The sequence below is a fragment of the Podarcis pityusensis genome, assembly GCF_964106645.2.
Source record: "Podarcis pityusensis genome assembly, chromosome: 4".
In the NCBI taxonomy this organism is placed as follows: domain Eukaryota; kingdom Metazoa; phylum Chordata; class Lepidosauria; order Squamata; family Lacertidae; genus Podarcis; species Podarcis pityusensis.
The window spans coordinates 52142118-52159528 of NC_138027.1; the positions used below are offsets into that span (position 1 = coordinate 52142118).

Here is a 17411-nt window from a genome sequence, read left to right on the forward strand (position 1 = left end):
TTTTTGTTAAAGGTTTTCTTGGTTTACAAAAGTACACACACTGTCTCTTTTTTCAGATTGTGAAGTCTTTTCTACAAATCAGTTACATTTGATATGAGACATTAGTGTTGGATACAGTATAGGGTTGGGGGAGAAGAGAGAGGGGAGAGGGGAAAGGGGTGGGAAACCTACGCTCTTTTATATAGTGTGCATGTGGGTTTTTTGTCAGCATCAACTGGGTAGGCTTTCTGCATGGTGGTTTGTCTTGCTCAGCTGATCTCTTTAATTCTGAAGAAATTGGGCCATTTCATATGTCAAAACTTAAGTGGCCCATCAAAGTATATATCAAAAACTGTGGATGTGACAACTGTGTTTTTGCAAAGGTGTACTTTGTAGGTAGACCCATCAGGGAGCTCTGATTGGTTGCAGTTCCCTATTTGAATGTTGACTTGATTGCCTCTGCATAGTATGAGAGAAGAGCCTTTGGCAGGGGCCGGCAACCTAAGGCCGATGGGCCACAAGCAGCCCATGGGGGGTCATTTAACCAGCCCATGGACCCCTGCCGCCCGCTTGGTCGGCTCCCGTGCGCCGCACTAAACTGGCGCAGAGCAGGGACCGCCTTCCGCAATGGCTTCCCATTGGCTGCAGGAATCTCCTGCAGCCAATGGGAAGCTGCGCATGCCTCCTCCGTGCTGGAAATAGCATTTGCACATGCGCATGCATGCACTCCGCCCCACCACGGCGTCTGCGGGACCGTGAACCAGCCCAAGCCACAAAACTTTGCCGACCCCTGGCCTATGACTTTGCTGCCTTTACACAAACTATTACACGATCTACATTAAAGCAAACTTAAACCTTGCTTTGAGAACAAGTTTGAACATGCGCAAGATTAAACCAGAAAAAATGCTGAATAAGTGAATAAGACATCTGGAAAAGGTTTACCTGAGCAATTGTGTAAATGAATAAAAACAGTGTCTCATGGCACCCATCTGAAAATGAATGTATGTGGCAAAGACAGATTTCCCAAACCAGATGCCAACTAGGTCATAGAAAAATGCACAAAAACATTCTGAAAATAAATGTTTCAAACGTGCACTTAACTGGAAAGGTTAACTGTTGGAAATTACACCCATCTAATCGAGCACAGTACCCCAAACTGTCAGTTGTGGCAACTCATTGTGCATTTTTGCATGGAGGTCCTTGAAACGTATAATATATAATCAAGAGGTTTTCTGTAGTTAAAAAACTACTATTGTCTAAATCTCAAAATCCCACTGCTAAGACATTTTGTACAACAACAAAAATTATTAGAACCATTATCTGGAGCTGACTTTTGACTGACAGCACAAAATAGGAGAGGCAGAGAAGAACAATGTCTATTCTAGGAGTACAAACCATTTGCTATTACATGCTAGAATACGCACCCCTATGTTTTAATACATGATATTATCTCATACACTCAAAGTGTGGCCTTCAGGTCATGCTTTCAGGATAACCTTAAAGCTGTTTGACTGATTTCTGGAATAATTTTATGTTCATTACAGCAAACACATGGTGGAAAATAAGAGAAATTTTATTTCTCATGTTAAAACACAGATGCAGCTTTCATATGTCAAATACAGTATTCAAGGCATAAAAATGATTTTCCTGCACATTTGTTTGCAGAAGTTATGCATGAAAACCTAAGAGGGTAAGTGGAGCCTTTCTGGCCACATTAGTCCAGCATCCTGCATCCCGCATTGGCCAGTCAGTTGTTTTTTGGAGCCCCACACTAGACATGAAGGCAGCAGCACTCCCTGCCGCTGCCACCCAGCAATGGGCAGTCAGTGACATTGTAGTTAAGCAGTATTTGTCTAATCGTCTTTCAAAGCCACCTAAACTCATGGTTATCTTTGCATCTTGCAAAAGTCTAATACTATTTTTCTAGAAAAAGAGGTGCCAGAACTCACCATGAACACCTCTTTCACTCTCTTAGAATGGCAATGGTGCCCACCTGAGAGGTGCCGGAACTGAGTTTTGGCAAGTTCCAGCAGGAGAAAAAAGCCCTGCTAATACCACAGATTAATTATGCATTATGTGTGAATAAGCCATCTCTTTTGTTCATCTCGAATCTGTCGCCAATCAACTATTGGGTGACACCTCCCCATGTTTTGATATTATGAGACACACTCACTGAACATGATTTTATAAACGTCAGTCAAACCTGAAACACATTAACCTTTCCTCACAGGAAACATGTTCCAACCCTTTTCTCATTTTGCTTGCCCTTTTCTGCATATTGCATGATATATATATGCAATGGGCTTTGAGAAACACCAATTTTTGTATACACATCACAGAAATCTACAAACAACCTATGTCCTTTCATTATCAGTATTATCTGTTCCCCAACAGACATACAGAAAAGCATATGCTGCTTTTTCAGCGTGGGTTGAATGTGACAGCAACTCTCATTGCACTCAAAATTAATTGCTTTCATTAAAGATTAAATAGGGCCAAAGTTGGATAGAATGTTAAGTTTCAGATCCTGTTTTGCTTTTAAATGCTTTGATAGAGCAGCGTGTGCTGTATACTGGTTTGGTAGCATTTTACTGTTTTTATTACTGCAGACTGCACAGAACTGTTGATAACAGAGCAAGCTAAAAACGCCCAGAGAGAGAAATAAATAAACATACAACATTCCTTGCGCCCTCCAGAAACATGCTGGTCATAGCCCATCTAACTCAGCTACTCAGAAATATTCATAAGCATTTTGCATGTTCAGCAAACAAATGAGGGAAAGGGGCATCATTTTATCATCTCTCAGTTCTCATTTAATTCCTTTTGAGATTTCACTCCCTCCAACTTATGGTTTCATTTGCCCAAATATTTTCTGTACTTCTGCAACCTGTGGGGTTCCTACAAGCCTGCTGGCAAGTCCCTCTTCAGCATGGGTGGTGCCATTTTAACTAGATAAGCAACAGCTGAACATCACAAATAGAGGAAATGATTAAAAAGTTATCAAAACATTAAACAACTGTTTCTAAGTCAGTTCCTTTGGCATATATTGAAAAAAGGCTTCCATGCCAGGAATGATACGAAGAGCTACGTGTCTCCTGAGTTCTCCCTCTGCTAACCAGGCAGGACCTGAAAGAAATAAAATGCTACCCCTTCTGATCACTCCATGCGCCTTTGAAGCAGAGCAGCAGTAGGTGCCTTGAGGTTCACTAGATCAAAGTTCTTAGGTAATACCTGTGCTATGTAAGTCCTGGGAGATTGCATGTCTCCGATCTTCAGGAAAAAATAAGATCTGCTCTTAGGAATGTATGAAGCTTGATTTATCTTGAGTCACACCATTGCTCATCTAGCTCATCATTGCTCAGTTGCTCTCAAGGGTATGAGGCAGATGTTTTTCCCATCACTTGCTACCCAATCCTTCCAAATGGAGATGTCTCAGAACTTCTGCAAGCAAAAGATGTGCTCTACAATTGAGACATGGTCTAGCCTTCGAAGGCCCGGGTCACATGTTGCTTGAAACCACAATTAAGCTTAACTGTAGTTCAAAGGTGAAGGTGCAGCACGCTGCTGCCCAAAGAGCAACTTGTGGCTCTTTTGCTCCTCCTCCTGTTGTACTACCAGGATCTGACCCATGGCTTGCCTTAGCAATACATCCAAACCCAGGAACATGGCTAGTCTCTCTCCAAACAAACCACAAGCTATAACTATCATTTGTTCTTGGCTTACCACTCATTGTTTGTTTGGAGAGAGACAAGCCTTGATTTGGATGTAATGCTAAGACAAACCATAGCTTAGTTTCTGGTAGCATGGTGGCAGCAGGAGAGCAGCGTAGTGCCACAATTCTTCCCTATACACCAGCATGTGGCATGTTGATCTTTGAACCATTGTTTAACCAAACTATTATTTAAAGTGAACTGCTTATGTAATTTAAGTTTCTCTGAAGAATGTGCGTGTGTGTGCAGACAGAGCAACTTGAGTGCCGAGAATGAGTTTTATTTTTAGTGGATTTTATTAATTCACTTGTTTTCTCATTATCAGACCACACATGGAGTAATGTGTCCAGTTCTGGGTGCCACAATTGAAGGAGGATAATGACAAGCTGGAACATGTGCAGAGGAGGGCAACTAAGATGATCAAGGGTCTGGAAACCAAGCCTTATTAAGAATGGTTGAGGGGGTTGGGTATGTTTAAGCAAGGAAAAGAGGAGACTGAGATGACCTATGATAGCCATCTTCAAATATCTAAAGAGCTGTCACATGGAGAATGGAGCAAGCTCGTTTTCTCTTGTCCCGGAGGCTAGAACCCAAATGAATAGCTTCAAGTTTCAAGAAAGGAGATCCTGACTAAACATCAGGAAGAACTTCCGGGGTGGCGCCATCGGCAATGGCGGACTCCCTCTGAACTGGAGGGACCAGCTCCGCGCGAAACGGGTCTTTTCCGCTACGGCGAAGCGGGGACCCTTTTAAAAATCACAGGCGGATGAAGCCTGTGACCATGCGACTCGGCGGGCACCCTTAGCGCCCCCCCAACCCGCAAAGGAACCCACTAACGGGCTCCAAAGCGAAGAGGGGGAAGTGGCGCGGTGCTGTGAGTCAACTGCTATTTCCGTGGAGCGAAGCCGCATAGCCGTTGCCGGAGAGCGCTGCCTTTTTCCTGGGACAATTTGGCTTCTAAAATAAGCACCCGTGAGTACTTAAACTTTGAACAAATTGGACTTTAAATAAGGATTTGCGAGCAGAAAGGAATTGGATTTAAAAATTTACTTCAATTTGGTACTGAAACGGGAAAGTGTAAACAGGAAGTCAGCCTTCCGTTTCTTTGTAGACAGAATAAAGCAAAGACAACGTAAACTAGAGCTCAGAAAATCGCTTCTAAAGGATCGGCTTTGATCATTTAAAATCCTCGAACCCCCCTTCGGCAGCAGGAGAAGAAGGGGGATCTTTTTTGGACTGTTTAAACCTGCAGAAGTGAGTTTAAAGTAAAGTAACTTTCCACCGTCCTGATCCTGGAGCGGGGTGTCAGGACTGACGTTTGAAGCTCATTGACCAGAAACAAATGTTTTTGACAGATAGCTAAAAGAAGAGAAACATAGTGATTCCACTGTTTCCTTTCGCATTTTAAAGGAACAAATATTGACAAAATATCTCAAAAAAGAAACTTTGTTGCAAGAACAATTAGAAGTTTTCCCCCTAGAGGGAGACTGGGAAACTGTAACTAATTCCAGGGAGCTTGCAGCTGTCACAGATTACAATCGTGGGAAAAGGCTTGTGACCTTGTAGGACAATGTATTCAGAAGCTCTGTTGTGTGCTCTCTGTAAAATAAATGCTCTACTGGAACAGTTAACTGAGAAGACGGATTTGATGACTAATACGGTCAGAATTTTTGAACAGGCAGTGGGAAACTATATGGAGCCCACCCAGGAATTAAATCAGGAGTGTGCCCTGACAGAACAGATGAGAGAAGAGGATGTTGCGGAATCTTGGGTGCCAGAGATGGAGGGAGCTGCAGCCCAGCAGGAACATGAGCTTTTGGATTTGACAAATGAACTTGGAAAAAGCCAGATTAGGAAAGATAAAGTTTGGACTGATTTGGAAATGGGGGGTTGGATAGACCCCCCTATGCAGGGATGTTTGGACTTTCCGAGTCTGGCAATGGTCCGTGAGATGTTTGGAGCTGTGGGGGCTCTCAATTTTGGAGGGATTCTGAAACATGTTCTTAAATACTACATGGAGTTTAGTTTGGACTATGGAAAAGGGGCTGATTTGTTGAAAAGGGTCAAAAATATTACCAAGCTGGAGTTCCCACGAGTGAAAGGTGAATATGAAGAAGAGCTGCGGAAGAGACATGGAAGGGACTTAAGGGCCTCGGATATAAGGTTACCAGGTTAATGCACTAGATCGATGGGATAAAAAGGACTGACAAAACCCGGGACCAGGAGGAAGGGACGCTGGATGAAGATTGGATTGTTTCTATTTCTTTTTTTTTATTACTAGGATTGTTTTATAAAATTGATGACTGTTAGAAAAATGTTGGAACGAAATTACTTGGCTCTAGCAAAAATGTTTAAAGAATTAGGCAAGAATATTATGGTTATGAGAAGTGGGTAAAAATAAGATTTAAGTTTTAAGGTTTTTTATAAGATAAGATGAAAATAGATTAAGGTAATGTAATGACAGAATATTATGAAATATGGAAAGGATTTGCTGCGATAATTAATAACTGGGATACAAAAAAAGGGAGGAGGAGGTCAAAGAAAGAAGGTAATGAAAGTTGAAGATTTGAGAATGTTGGTTTTATTTTTATATGTCTGTGGTGTATTTTTGTTTTTTGAATTTGTATTGTTGGATGTGGTTTGTTTTCTTTTTCTCTTTTTTTGTTTCTTTCTTTTTTCTTTCTCTGCTTTGTCTTTTTCTGTAATTTTAAAAATTTTCAATAAATATCATTAAAAAAAAATAATAAACATCAGGAAGAACTTTTTGACAGCAAGAGCTGTTCAACTGCAGAACGGACTTCCTTGGAAAGTGGTGGACTCTCCTTCATTGGAGGTTTTTAAGCAGAGGTTGAGTGGCCACCTGTCATGGATGCTTTAGCTGAGATTCCTGCATTGTAGGGGGTTGGACTAGATAACCCTGGGTGTCCCTTCCAATTCTACAATTCTGTTATTCTAATTCACCTTCATCGATAGCCCAATCCTATAACCAGATTATTCAGAAAGAGTTCCATAGTACTTATTAAGTAAAAATTTAGAACTGTATCTTTTATCCTGCTCCAAACTACTGTACCTAGAAGTCAATCACAGCGGTTTCAATGGAGTTAACTTCCAATAAGTATGTTTGAGATTCCACCTAAATCCCAATGTGGCTTTGTGCCCTGGTATTATTTCTTAGTGTTTTAACTCTAATTAATGCCACTAAATACAAATTAATTACCTTGGTTTTAAACCCGGGGGATTAGACTACAAAACCTCTTATGGAGACAAGTCAACAGAGGTGCACAAAGTTTCCCAAATCCCCTTCAGTATGGAGTATATCTATAATCAAGAGGGGTCACAAGTATTTTAAAGGCCATTTCGGGCTATGTGTCTCCACCCATCCTTATTTTTAATGAAAGCTGTGTTTAGTCTACCAGACAAGTGGTAGATTTCTCAACTCCTCGCAGTTATCTTCTGACAAACACATCCGATTTCAGTCTTGTCTTTCAGGTCTGAAAAGCCGAAGCTGTGGAGAACTCATTTGGAAACCTAAACAGAACGCAATTACTGCAAAGTGCTCTTACGTTTAACCAGTGTGTGTGTGTCTGTGTGTCACAATTGTGTGACAATTTGCTCCTACCTCCAGTGATATGGATTTAAAATTTTATTTTGAAGTATAGCTATTCATTTTGTAATCAAAATGACAGGCTAGGTAACAGCTCTCGCTCCCACCAGCCATTACTTTAAAGGAAGATTCATAGGAGTTCACAATGGGGAATTAAGTATTGATTGCAGAATTATAATTCCAGCTAAAAACCCATCCGCAGTGGGTGAAGGAGGGGAGTTTAAGGGAGCCAAAGCACTTTGCTAAATCTGTACTTTTTTTAGGCACGACAGCTGCATATCAAATCATTTTTTCAGAAACTTCACACAGTATGGGCATATTATTGTTACTAATTTTATATTGATTTTATATGTACACAGGTGCTGTGGTTTTCTCACTGCTTTGAATCCTAGGAATTGAAGCTGGTAAGGATTATGATGATTTTTTTGAGGAAAAGAGATCTAGCCCCTTATCAGAACTGCAGTCTGCAGGGCTTTTGTGATGAAACTGAATGGCTACTAAACCAGTGAGCAAAACAGAAATGCTCTGTGTTCCTCTTTCCATTGAGAATTTGCACTTCAAAAAGAGGGAGACAGTAAACAGTAGAGCAGAAAAGGAAGGAAAGAGTCACACACACACACACACAAGAGAGAGAGAGAGAGAGAGAGAGAGAGAGCGCAAAAACTTGTTCCTTTTTTGTTTTCCATAATCACCACTATTCTCAAAATGTGTATTTACCAATTCAGTGGTTTGTAAAACTTTGCCAGAGTTTTGTTTCAGGGAGGAAGGGCGTCAAATAAACTGCTCATTGGAACATTTGCTCTCTTGACAGGTGAATAAAATGCAAGAAAAAGGTGGTACCAAGCTGAATGCAAGGAGCTGGTGCTGGTATTCTTCCCTCAGCTGCAAAAGCTGAATTGTATTTTCCCTTCAACTCTCTAGGAGGTCTTGCTCAGCTATAGTGAACACTTAATATTAAAATGAAACTGCTATGTGGGTGCCCCCAAAACAACTCCTAGATATTAATTGCATGTGCATATTGACACTAATTATTTCCAAAGCACTAAAAGGCTGTCCCAATTAAAGAAAAGCAACTCCCACATTTAAGCTCCAATTTAAATAAGTGATGCTAAGAACGGGGGGGGGGGGGGAGAGAGTTATACTACTTAGCTTCAGGAAACTAAGATTTTATTCGCTTTCTCAAAAGAAAACAAAGAACATTTCCTTCGGCTATGTCTGCATAATGAGGTCATAAACATTGGTAGACTAAAGGAATACTGGGTTCCCTGCTCCTTTTCAATTTCGCTTTGTAAGTGAAAGACTCCAGAATCCATTTTAGAAGCCAGTTTGAGCACTAGAAAATGGATCTCCCATTTTTTCCAACCAAGAGAACATGTACACAGTATTTATAAAGCAACTTCTGATTAGCACTGAAGGACACTGAGGTAGGAAGTTAAGCTTGTAGTTCTGACAGCTTTGAGGAAGACCAGTATTTTCAGGTACCGTATTTTTTCACTCCATAAGATGCACCTGACCATAAGACGCACCTACTTTTTAGAGGGGGAATGCAAGAAAAAAAAATATTCTTTAAAGGGAGCGCTGAGCAGAGCCTGTATGCATCCCAGGCTCTGGTCAGTGCTCCCTTTCAGAGCCTCCCGCCTGCATTTGCTCCATAAGACGCACACACATTTTTCCTTACTTTTTAGGAGGGAAAAAGTGCATCTTATGGAGCGAAAAATACGGTATCCCTTACTTTGTTCTTTTCCCTGTATCTTAAAGCAGTCAAGAGGAATGTGGGCATGTTTAGATTTGTAGCTTTCAATGACTGATTGATTGATTGATTGATTGATTTGATTTGACTTTAAAACCATTAAAAAGATCCCAATGAAATCTACAATACCTAATCAGAACAATAAAAAATCCATTAATAAAACCATTAAAATATACATAAACCAATTACATTTTAAAATGTACCACCTATCAAATTTAATTAGTACAATACAGGCAGCATAATTAATGATCTTGGGTACCTCAATCTGTCAAAGGACCCAAGTGAAAGTAATGTCTTCAAATGCTACCAAAACCTCAATAATGAGAATGGAAGCTGGATCTCTATAGGGAGGTAATTCCACTGATGTTGTGTTGTGTCCCACATCACTGCACAGTGGGCTGTGATGGTCGGAAGTAGCATAAAAAGGGCTTCCCCCAACAGACCTTAACAACTGATAATAAGAAACACATTCTTTCAAGCATTTGGAACCAAAATCATTCAGCATAATATGTATTAATTCCAAAATTCTGGATTGGCCCCAGTAACATACAGTATATAGTAAACAGTTGTTATGTGGTCCCAGTTAAATATGCCACTCACAACTTCAGCAGCCATAATCTGCATTAGCTGCAGCTTCCAGACTGTCTATAAGAGCACATTATGGTTGACTAATTGCAAAGTTACCAGAACATTGGTTCTTCTAGTAAGTCTACCTTGATCCAGGAACAGCTGTACTTGGTGTACCAGCCAGAGGTGGAAATAGGGCACTTCTTGCCATTGCTGCCATCTACGTCTCCAATGCCAGTGTTAAATTGAAGAGCATCTCTCTTCCCCACAAGCTAAGCAGCTGCTCTTTCAGGAAGAAAGGTTCTATCTAGAACCAACTGTCTCTCCATTTCCCAAACACAAAAGCTATCCAACAAAACCTCCATCATGTCAGGATTCAGTGCCAATTTACTGGCTCTCATCCAGCCCATTACTGCCTCCTGACACTGCCCTTTGCCCTCAAGGAACCCAGATGCTAAAACAGCATAGAGACAAGACAGAGCCCTGTGCTCATAGGACAAAGCAAAATACACAGAACAATTGCCCAGTGGCTGAGCAGCAGCACCCCAATGATGCTCTCTCAAAACAGCACTGCAGCACTGGAACAGAACCACTACACCGCTGTTCCTCACCATATCATTGTATCTCCAACTCCCAACCTGCAGAGCTACTTCAGGAGGACATCATGGTTGGTGGTATCAAAGGCTGCAGCATGATCAAGAAGAATCAACAGGCTCGCTCTCCTTTCCAGTCTCTCTACCAATACAGGTTATCACCCAGGGCGGTCAAAGCTGATTTAGAGCTGAAACCAGGCCTGAATCCAGATTGAAATGGGTCAAGATAATTCCTTTCATTCCAAACAAATCTGAAATTGTCCAGCTACTGCCCTGTCCACCACCTTGCCTGAAAAGGGGGTATTAGCAGAACCTCTGGGTCAGTCAACTGATTTCAATGGGTTTATTTTCAAGTATGGCTTAGTTGGATAGCGTAGGGACGCAGGTGGTGCTGTGGCTTAAACCACTGAGCCTCTTGGGCTTGCCAGTTGGAAGGTCTGCAGTTCGAATCCGCATGACGGAGTGAGCTCCTGTTGCTCTGTCCCAGCTTCTACCAACCTAGCAGTTCGAAAACAAACCAGCGCAAGTAGATAAATAGGTACCATTGCGGTAGGAAGGTAAGCGGTGTTTCCGTGTGCTCTGGCACTCCGCGCAGTCGTCTTTGCACCAGTAGCAGTTTAGTTGTGCTGACCACAGGACCTGGAAAGCTGTCTGTGAACAAACGCCGGCTCCCTCAGCCTGAAAAGCGAGATGAGCGGCCACACTCCAGAGTTGCCTTTGGATGAACAACTATGAGGTTCTTTACCTTTGCCTCTCTAGTTGGATATCACCAACAGCTTTAATTTATGCTCAGCAGCCTTGACAGAACTGTGAAGAGTGTCTATATTGATGTTGCATAAGCGCCCCTACTAAAAGGGCTGATGCTTTTCGGGGTTTTTTGTTTTTAATATAGAGCTTCTGCTGTGGGAAAACAGCCTCATCTGTTTCAGAATGTCATTTTTATATTTAGAAACAGCACATCTTCATGGATCAAACGCAAGCAGCTAATCCAGATACCCGCCTCCAGTTACCTCCTACAAGTTAGTGTCAACTGATGCATTCTCTTTCTTCCCCCCTCTCTCCCCCCCCCCATCCATTCAGGCTTCTCCTTGCCATCCAGTGGGCATCTTTCGCTGATGTGTTATTTATCCCAACACCTACGCTTGTAGAAGCTGTTCATCTGACCAGCTAACAATGTCAGATCTAATTGCACTTAAGAATGGTGCACTGCCCAAGCTTAACTCAGCATCAGGATGCAAGTCAGATGGTTTATCGCCCCTATCCAATCCCTACATGAAGTGTTTTCCTTTTTCCGGGTCACAAGATAAGAGTCTGCATTCTCTGCTACATATGTACTAAAATGGAACATAAAATAAAATCAGAGTAGTCACTGAAGCATGCTGTCTAGCGCTAGTCTTGACCTATTTGTTCAGGCTTCTTTCTGGGATTGTTCAATTTCATCCGCTAGCTACATTTCACAACAGATAGCTACAAAAGGCAAATACCGAAAACCAAGAAACGCTATAACTAACCTCATTTGAACAATTACGTCTTAGAAGATGAATGCTGTAAAGACTATTAATTACAAATATATGTCAACAGGAAGAGTTGCACATTTAATACATACAGGATAAATTTCATAGTTTCCTTTTGACCTGACTCATATTCTTACTTAGGTTGAGAGCAGACCAGTACAACATGCAGAATATGTCATCTCTAGAACTTACAGTAGCTACAAAATAATAAAGAAAATAACAAATGTTTAAACTTGGTCAAGTCAAGAAATTTCTGCTTGGGACAATGTTAAGCCTATGGTTGGCATGATTGTATATTTATGAAAATATACAATTTATGTCATTGGATGTCGTTATTTAAGCAACAGTGGTCCATATAAAGGGGGATAAGAAAGGTATGGTTCTTTCTTTATTAGCCCCAACATTTCCCCCCTTGGTTTGTCAGCTATTATTTGCAGAACTACTTGACTGAGGAAGTTGGCTTATATTTGTCTATTCATGCATGTTGTATTTATACCATACAATGAAAAGGCACTTACATCCCTAGAAAACATGGAGGTGTGGTCTCAATTAATAGGTAAGTAGATTTTGGAGTAATGTTTTGGTGGGAGAAAAGGTACTGCTTTATCCCTAGAAGGCTGACTTGGTGGTGGCTGTGCCTGAAACTGGCACATCAGTTAAAGCTGCTAGCTTCAGGACATGCTTTGTAGCCTATCTCGAAGCCACTCATATCATCTGAGCTAAAAGAACACCTCCATGCAAGGTCACGGCAACTGCTTAAGGCCTAAGGAAAAAACAACATCATGCAAATTTAAGACCAGAGTCTCATATCACTGCTACAGCTGGTCACAGGAAACTGACAAGGGGAAAGAGGAACTTGAGTACATCAGATCAGGGAGGAAATGATGGAATAGAGAAATCGGGCAGCAGAATAAGGCATTTTAGAATTTCTTGATAGCGATAACCAGTATGGCCAGAGAGATGATCTGGGAGATAAAGCTGATGGCATTTTATGCATGCTGATAAATGATGGAAATTCCCACCCTTTGCACTAGGAGTGGAGACATGCCACAGCCAGCACCACACAAGTGCAGGGTTGCTGTATGGACAGCTGCCCCAGACACGAATTCTACACATTACCAAGCAGCAGCTACTGGCAATTCTGCCTACAAACCATCTCACCAGTGCCACTGGTGAGAACAAAACAGTTCTCACCTTCAATTTATATGTCAATTAACTGTGATGAATGGTTGTGGTATTGTTGTCATTTTTTATGCACTGAGAATGAAACATATTTAATAAAAAGTAATAGAACATCAGGAAATGTTAGAAGCAGCATTGTTTCAAAGCCTACAGAGCCACCATCTTTCTTTTTGACTGGACAAAGTAGTAGTTTTCTCCTTCCATAGTGAATAATGAATTATCTGCCATTCCAATGAATAATCTCAGGAGTGGTACATTGCTGCTAACAATTAAGCCACTGATAACTAAGGTATTTGCATATACGATCTGTTACCACCCGAATGTTTTGTTATGTGAATATTTTGTCATGAAAATATGACTCTCATGAACCATGGTAGTTCTATATTCTAATAACTGTAATCTGATTCTTAGGCAAGTCCCCTTACCAACAACTCCAATACTAAGAGTGTATATTGTTGTTGTTGTTGTTGTTGTTGTTGTTGTTGTTGTTCTTGTTCTTGTTCTTGTTGTTAGAATAGGTTGTATATAGATAAAATCACCTAGGAATCAAGTTCTACTTAATCATCAGGAAAGTATTGGTTCTGCCCATGGCAACATTGACTCTTCATTACAAATCAAGGCTCTGAATGGAACATAGCTTATTTGTGGCTAGCAAACAAAATTCTCATTTCAATTTTAAAAAACCCAGCATATTTATAGCAGTGAACACCACAAGTTGTCAAGTTTGAAATAAGATATGGGTCTTTTACCTGAGTTGTTTTTGCTCGTCTGCCATGCATACTGTTGCTATGGCTCATTTTTGGGTGAGTGATTCCTTCCGAGAGGCAATGAGATTTCCTGCAGGGGAGCGTGTTGTAATTACTGTAAGAAGGAACATTCTCTGTTGTGGCTGGTGACATTTTGTGGTTCTCCATATCTGGAATATGAGACATTAAATTCCGACAGTACCCTCCTAGCGTATTTCGTGGACCCCCATTGATTGCAGCATTTGAGTTTTTTGGAGTATACAAGTCACTCATGGAATTGGCGCGCTGGCAGGTGACCAATGGCTGGCGACTGCTGCCCGCCTCTCTCCCTCGAGTCTCCTCACTTTCCTTCTCCTCAGTAGAGCCTAGGATTTCTTCGTTGCTTGTCAAATGTTCTTGACTGAGATCAGAGAGTGAAAATTCCAAACTGTCCTCACGCCATATATCCGCAGATTTTGAACGTTTCTTCTTGAAACTTATAGGCTCCAAGAAATTGGTCCCATTTGTTGAATACGAATGTTGCCTGCTACCCCCTTCAGCCAGATATGTTGATTCATCTCCATAAAGTCTACCGCTTTCTGAATTTGGCATACTCTGTACTGAGGCTGCCATGAGGACTGTGCTGCTATCCACGCTGGGAGTAACCGAAGAATCAGTGTGGTAAGAAACTGGCCTTAAGCCCATATCCATCCTGTCTACCCAGATTGGGCTTCCAAAATCCTCCAAGTTGGCTTCTTGGGTAAAGGGCTCCAGGCCATTCTCTGCTAATGACTGAGGAATACTAGGAGTACTGCTAGATCGTGTGCTTACTTCTGAATTCCTGTGAATAATTTTTCCTGAGGAAGCATGTCTGGTCCGGCGAGATGCTTTGTTCGAAAGGCGAAGGGAACGTGATGTATGTTTTCTTCCCAAGCTGGCATGTTTCTCTCCATAAAATTGATGTTCTACATTTTGGCTCTCTGCATTTCCCATGGTTTAAGGGTCTGAAAGAACAAGAAACATGAATGTGTTACAAATGCGACCTATATTCTCCAAACGTAAAGTGTTCTCCCCCCCCTTTTCGTGTTAATAAAAGATTAGTTTAACCTGCCAGTGTTCCTGACAGACCCACTCATTATCCTATATATCAAGCAGCTGCTCTGTATGGATCTGACAAAACATGCCCAAGTCTCACAATGCTATGAGGTAATAAACAATACATATGCCAGTACTTCCAAATTCATATGTTGATCTACGAAATATAACCTGAATAAAAAGCAACACAGGCTTCACTGAAATAAAATCAAAAGGTAGCCAAGGGGTTGAATTAACCAATTATTTTCCCCACACCCCCACAACAATACAAAATGCTTTTCTGTGACCCATGACTTTGTTTAACGCTCAGTCTGAAACTGAAATGGTTTACGCGAGGTGTGTCTGACTGTGAGTGGGTATGTATATACATATATCTTTTTTGTGCTCTCATACACAATTCAACAAATACCTGCCCTCTGTATTATGGCATGTGCTCATATATCAGTGTCTGCTGAAAACTTATTCTCCCAAGATTCAATTGCTAATTAATCCAACTCTGTTATTATTATTTTATTGATTTTATTATCATCACTCTATAGGTGTTAAGTTCCATTGCAATTTTTGCACTGTGCTGTAAACTTCTTTCAGATTTTTAGAAGAAAACAAGTATTAAAATATTTTTAAATACAATAAAATGTAACAAAATTCATGGGAGTGCTGACTATAATAATCCAATGGAATTTAAGAGTCAACTTATCATGAAAAGAGGCTAAGCTATGTGCAAACAAATCCAAAAGATTCATAATTCAAATTAATGTAGAAATCGTTTTTCAGTAAGAAAAGAAGAGTTGGTTGGGGAGGAAGAGATAAATTAGTTATCTGCTTCTCAGTGGCATACAGTTCTTGCCACCTCCTTCTCAGAGCAGCAATACATTGATATTTTATTCAGACAAATTCTGCTGCAGAAGTACACTTTACACAGTTCTCTTTGTTGGGGTTTATATCTAACATAAGAAGAGCCTTGCTAGATCAGACCAAAGGCTCATCTAGTCCAGCATCCCATTTTCTACTGTTGCTTCTGGGATATACCTAAGGAGGACAAGAAAGCAAACAGAGCCTTCTCTTCTTTATTGTCCTCAGGAACTGGTATTCAGAGGCCTACTGTCTCTGAACATGGAAGCTATGTTTAGTAATCATGGCTAATAGTCACTGATAGGCCGGTACTTCTTAAATCTGCCCAATTCCCTATGAAATCCATCTTTAAGAATATAAATATAATTATGTTAAAGATTATAGTTGACTATGACGTTGCTCTTTTTCAAGTTTTATATTTTATATCTCAGCAATGTGTCAAGCTGGTTACCAATGAACACACTTGAACACAGTGGAATTTTTATTTTAAAAATTTGGACTTATGAGTTTGGAATGTGTTCACAAGCCATTCAGGGCAGTGAGAATGGCAAAATTAGAAATAATGTTTCCCTTAAACAGGATGCATACATGTTGCAGTGCTAATGGGAGCTCAGGATAAACCAAATTACTACTCCTCAGGGGGTCAAACCAAACCTGAATGAAAATCCCAGAAGGAAACTTGATATTTTCTGGACAGAACCCTGAACCATGATCCAAAAGCCCCTCTTGAACATGACCTGGAACCAACTGCCCCACAACTCCCATCACCTCCAAAAATCCAGACAAACCAGGCTACTTATTCTGGAATAAGAGCTCAGCAAAAAAACCCTCTGGTGTAGAAATCTTAAAAGCTCCACCAGAAGCAGAATGACTCAGAATAAGTCAAAGAAGAAAACAAAATGTCCCAAAGGGCTAGGGTTTCAGATTGCTCAAGGTTCTAGAATCTGCAGGAACCTCCATGCAAATAGGTTAAATGAATGAAGGCTTCCTTGCCTCAGTCGCACTAATGAATGGACAGCAGGATCCAGAGGAGAGCTTGTGTTCCAAGACGGTGGATGGAAATAAATACATACATAAAGCTGAAGGGTGCATAGAATTTATTGCTGACAGTTTAATGGTATCAGTTTTAGATCTACTAGCTTGCTTCTCTGTGCAGATTTATCAGTGTAATAAGCCTTTTATTTAATTTTCTCACATGAACCAAAAACAAATCAACATGTCCATATGTACCAAACTGGTTATTAAACCCTTTATTGGGCTGAACTAGAACCAAGCTGGAACAACTTTAGTTGCAGCAGAACCTGGAACTGTAACCAAACCATATATATTGCCTTCAGGCAATTTCTGGGGAACACAAGGGGGAGTTCTATTGTACTCCTGCATCTGCTTGACCACTGTGGAAACAGAAGGCTGGAACAGATGGGCTCTTGACCTTCTGCAGTGTCATGATACTGCTCTCTGACTCCCCATTCTCAGGGGGAGCAAGACATGGATTAAGAGGACATCTCAGCCCAGGAGGCAGGTGCACCCTCTGAACCAGATTTTAAAGTCCCTGCCTCCTTGGGAGTGCCACCACCAGAGGGGTCTGTGATGCCAGCCTGGAGAGATTGCATTGCCTACTTTGGATACCAAGGAGTTTAGCTCTGAGACCATAGCAGAACCCTAGCCTTTCTCAATTCCGCCAGAGTCAGAAAGGCCACTTCAAGTGTAGATGTTCAAAAGAATCTGCAGTCCTGCAGTTAGGCCACAATCTGAGTTTGCTCCCTATTGGAGTAACACTCAAGTCCTGCCTTGTATGACTTCCAGGCTAGGGTTCACTTGGACATATCCAAGGTGCTAC

General features: G+C 41.1%; 1 protein-coding gene across 10 annotated transcripts in view; it reads right to left on the minus strand.

Moving 5' to 3' along the window:
- The window catches only part of TIAM1 (TIAM Rac1 associated GEF 1), a 193557-nt gene that overhangs the window by 73696 nt on the left and 102450 nt on the right, over nt 1–17411 (minus strand). For 9 of the 10 annotated variants that reach the window (XM_081003520.1, XM_081003526.1, XM_081003525.1 and 6 more), the window contains one exon: nt 13649–14628. In XM_081003520.1, the coding sequence (XP_080859646.1) occupies nt 13649–14617 (969 nt within the window). In that variant the 5' untranslated portion in view covers nt 14618–14628. Of the gene's footprint in view, nt 1–10221; nt 10325–13648; nt 14629–17411 lie in introns of those variants that run through there. The other variant, XM_081003519.1, reaches the window with a different exon arrangement.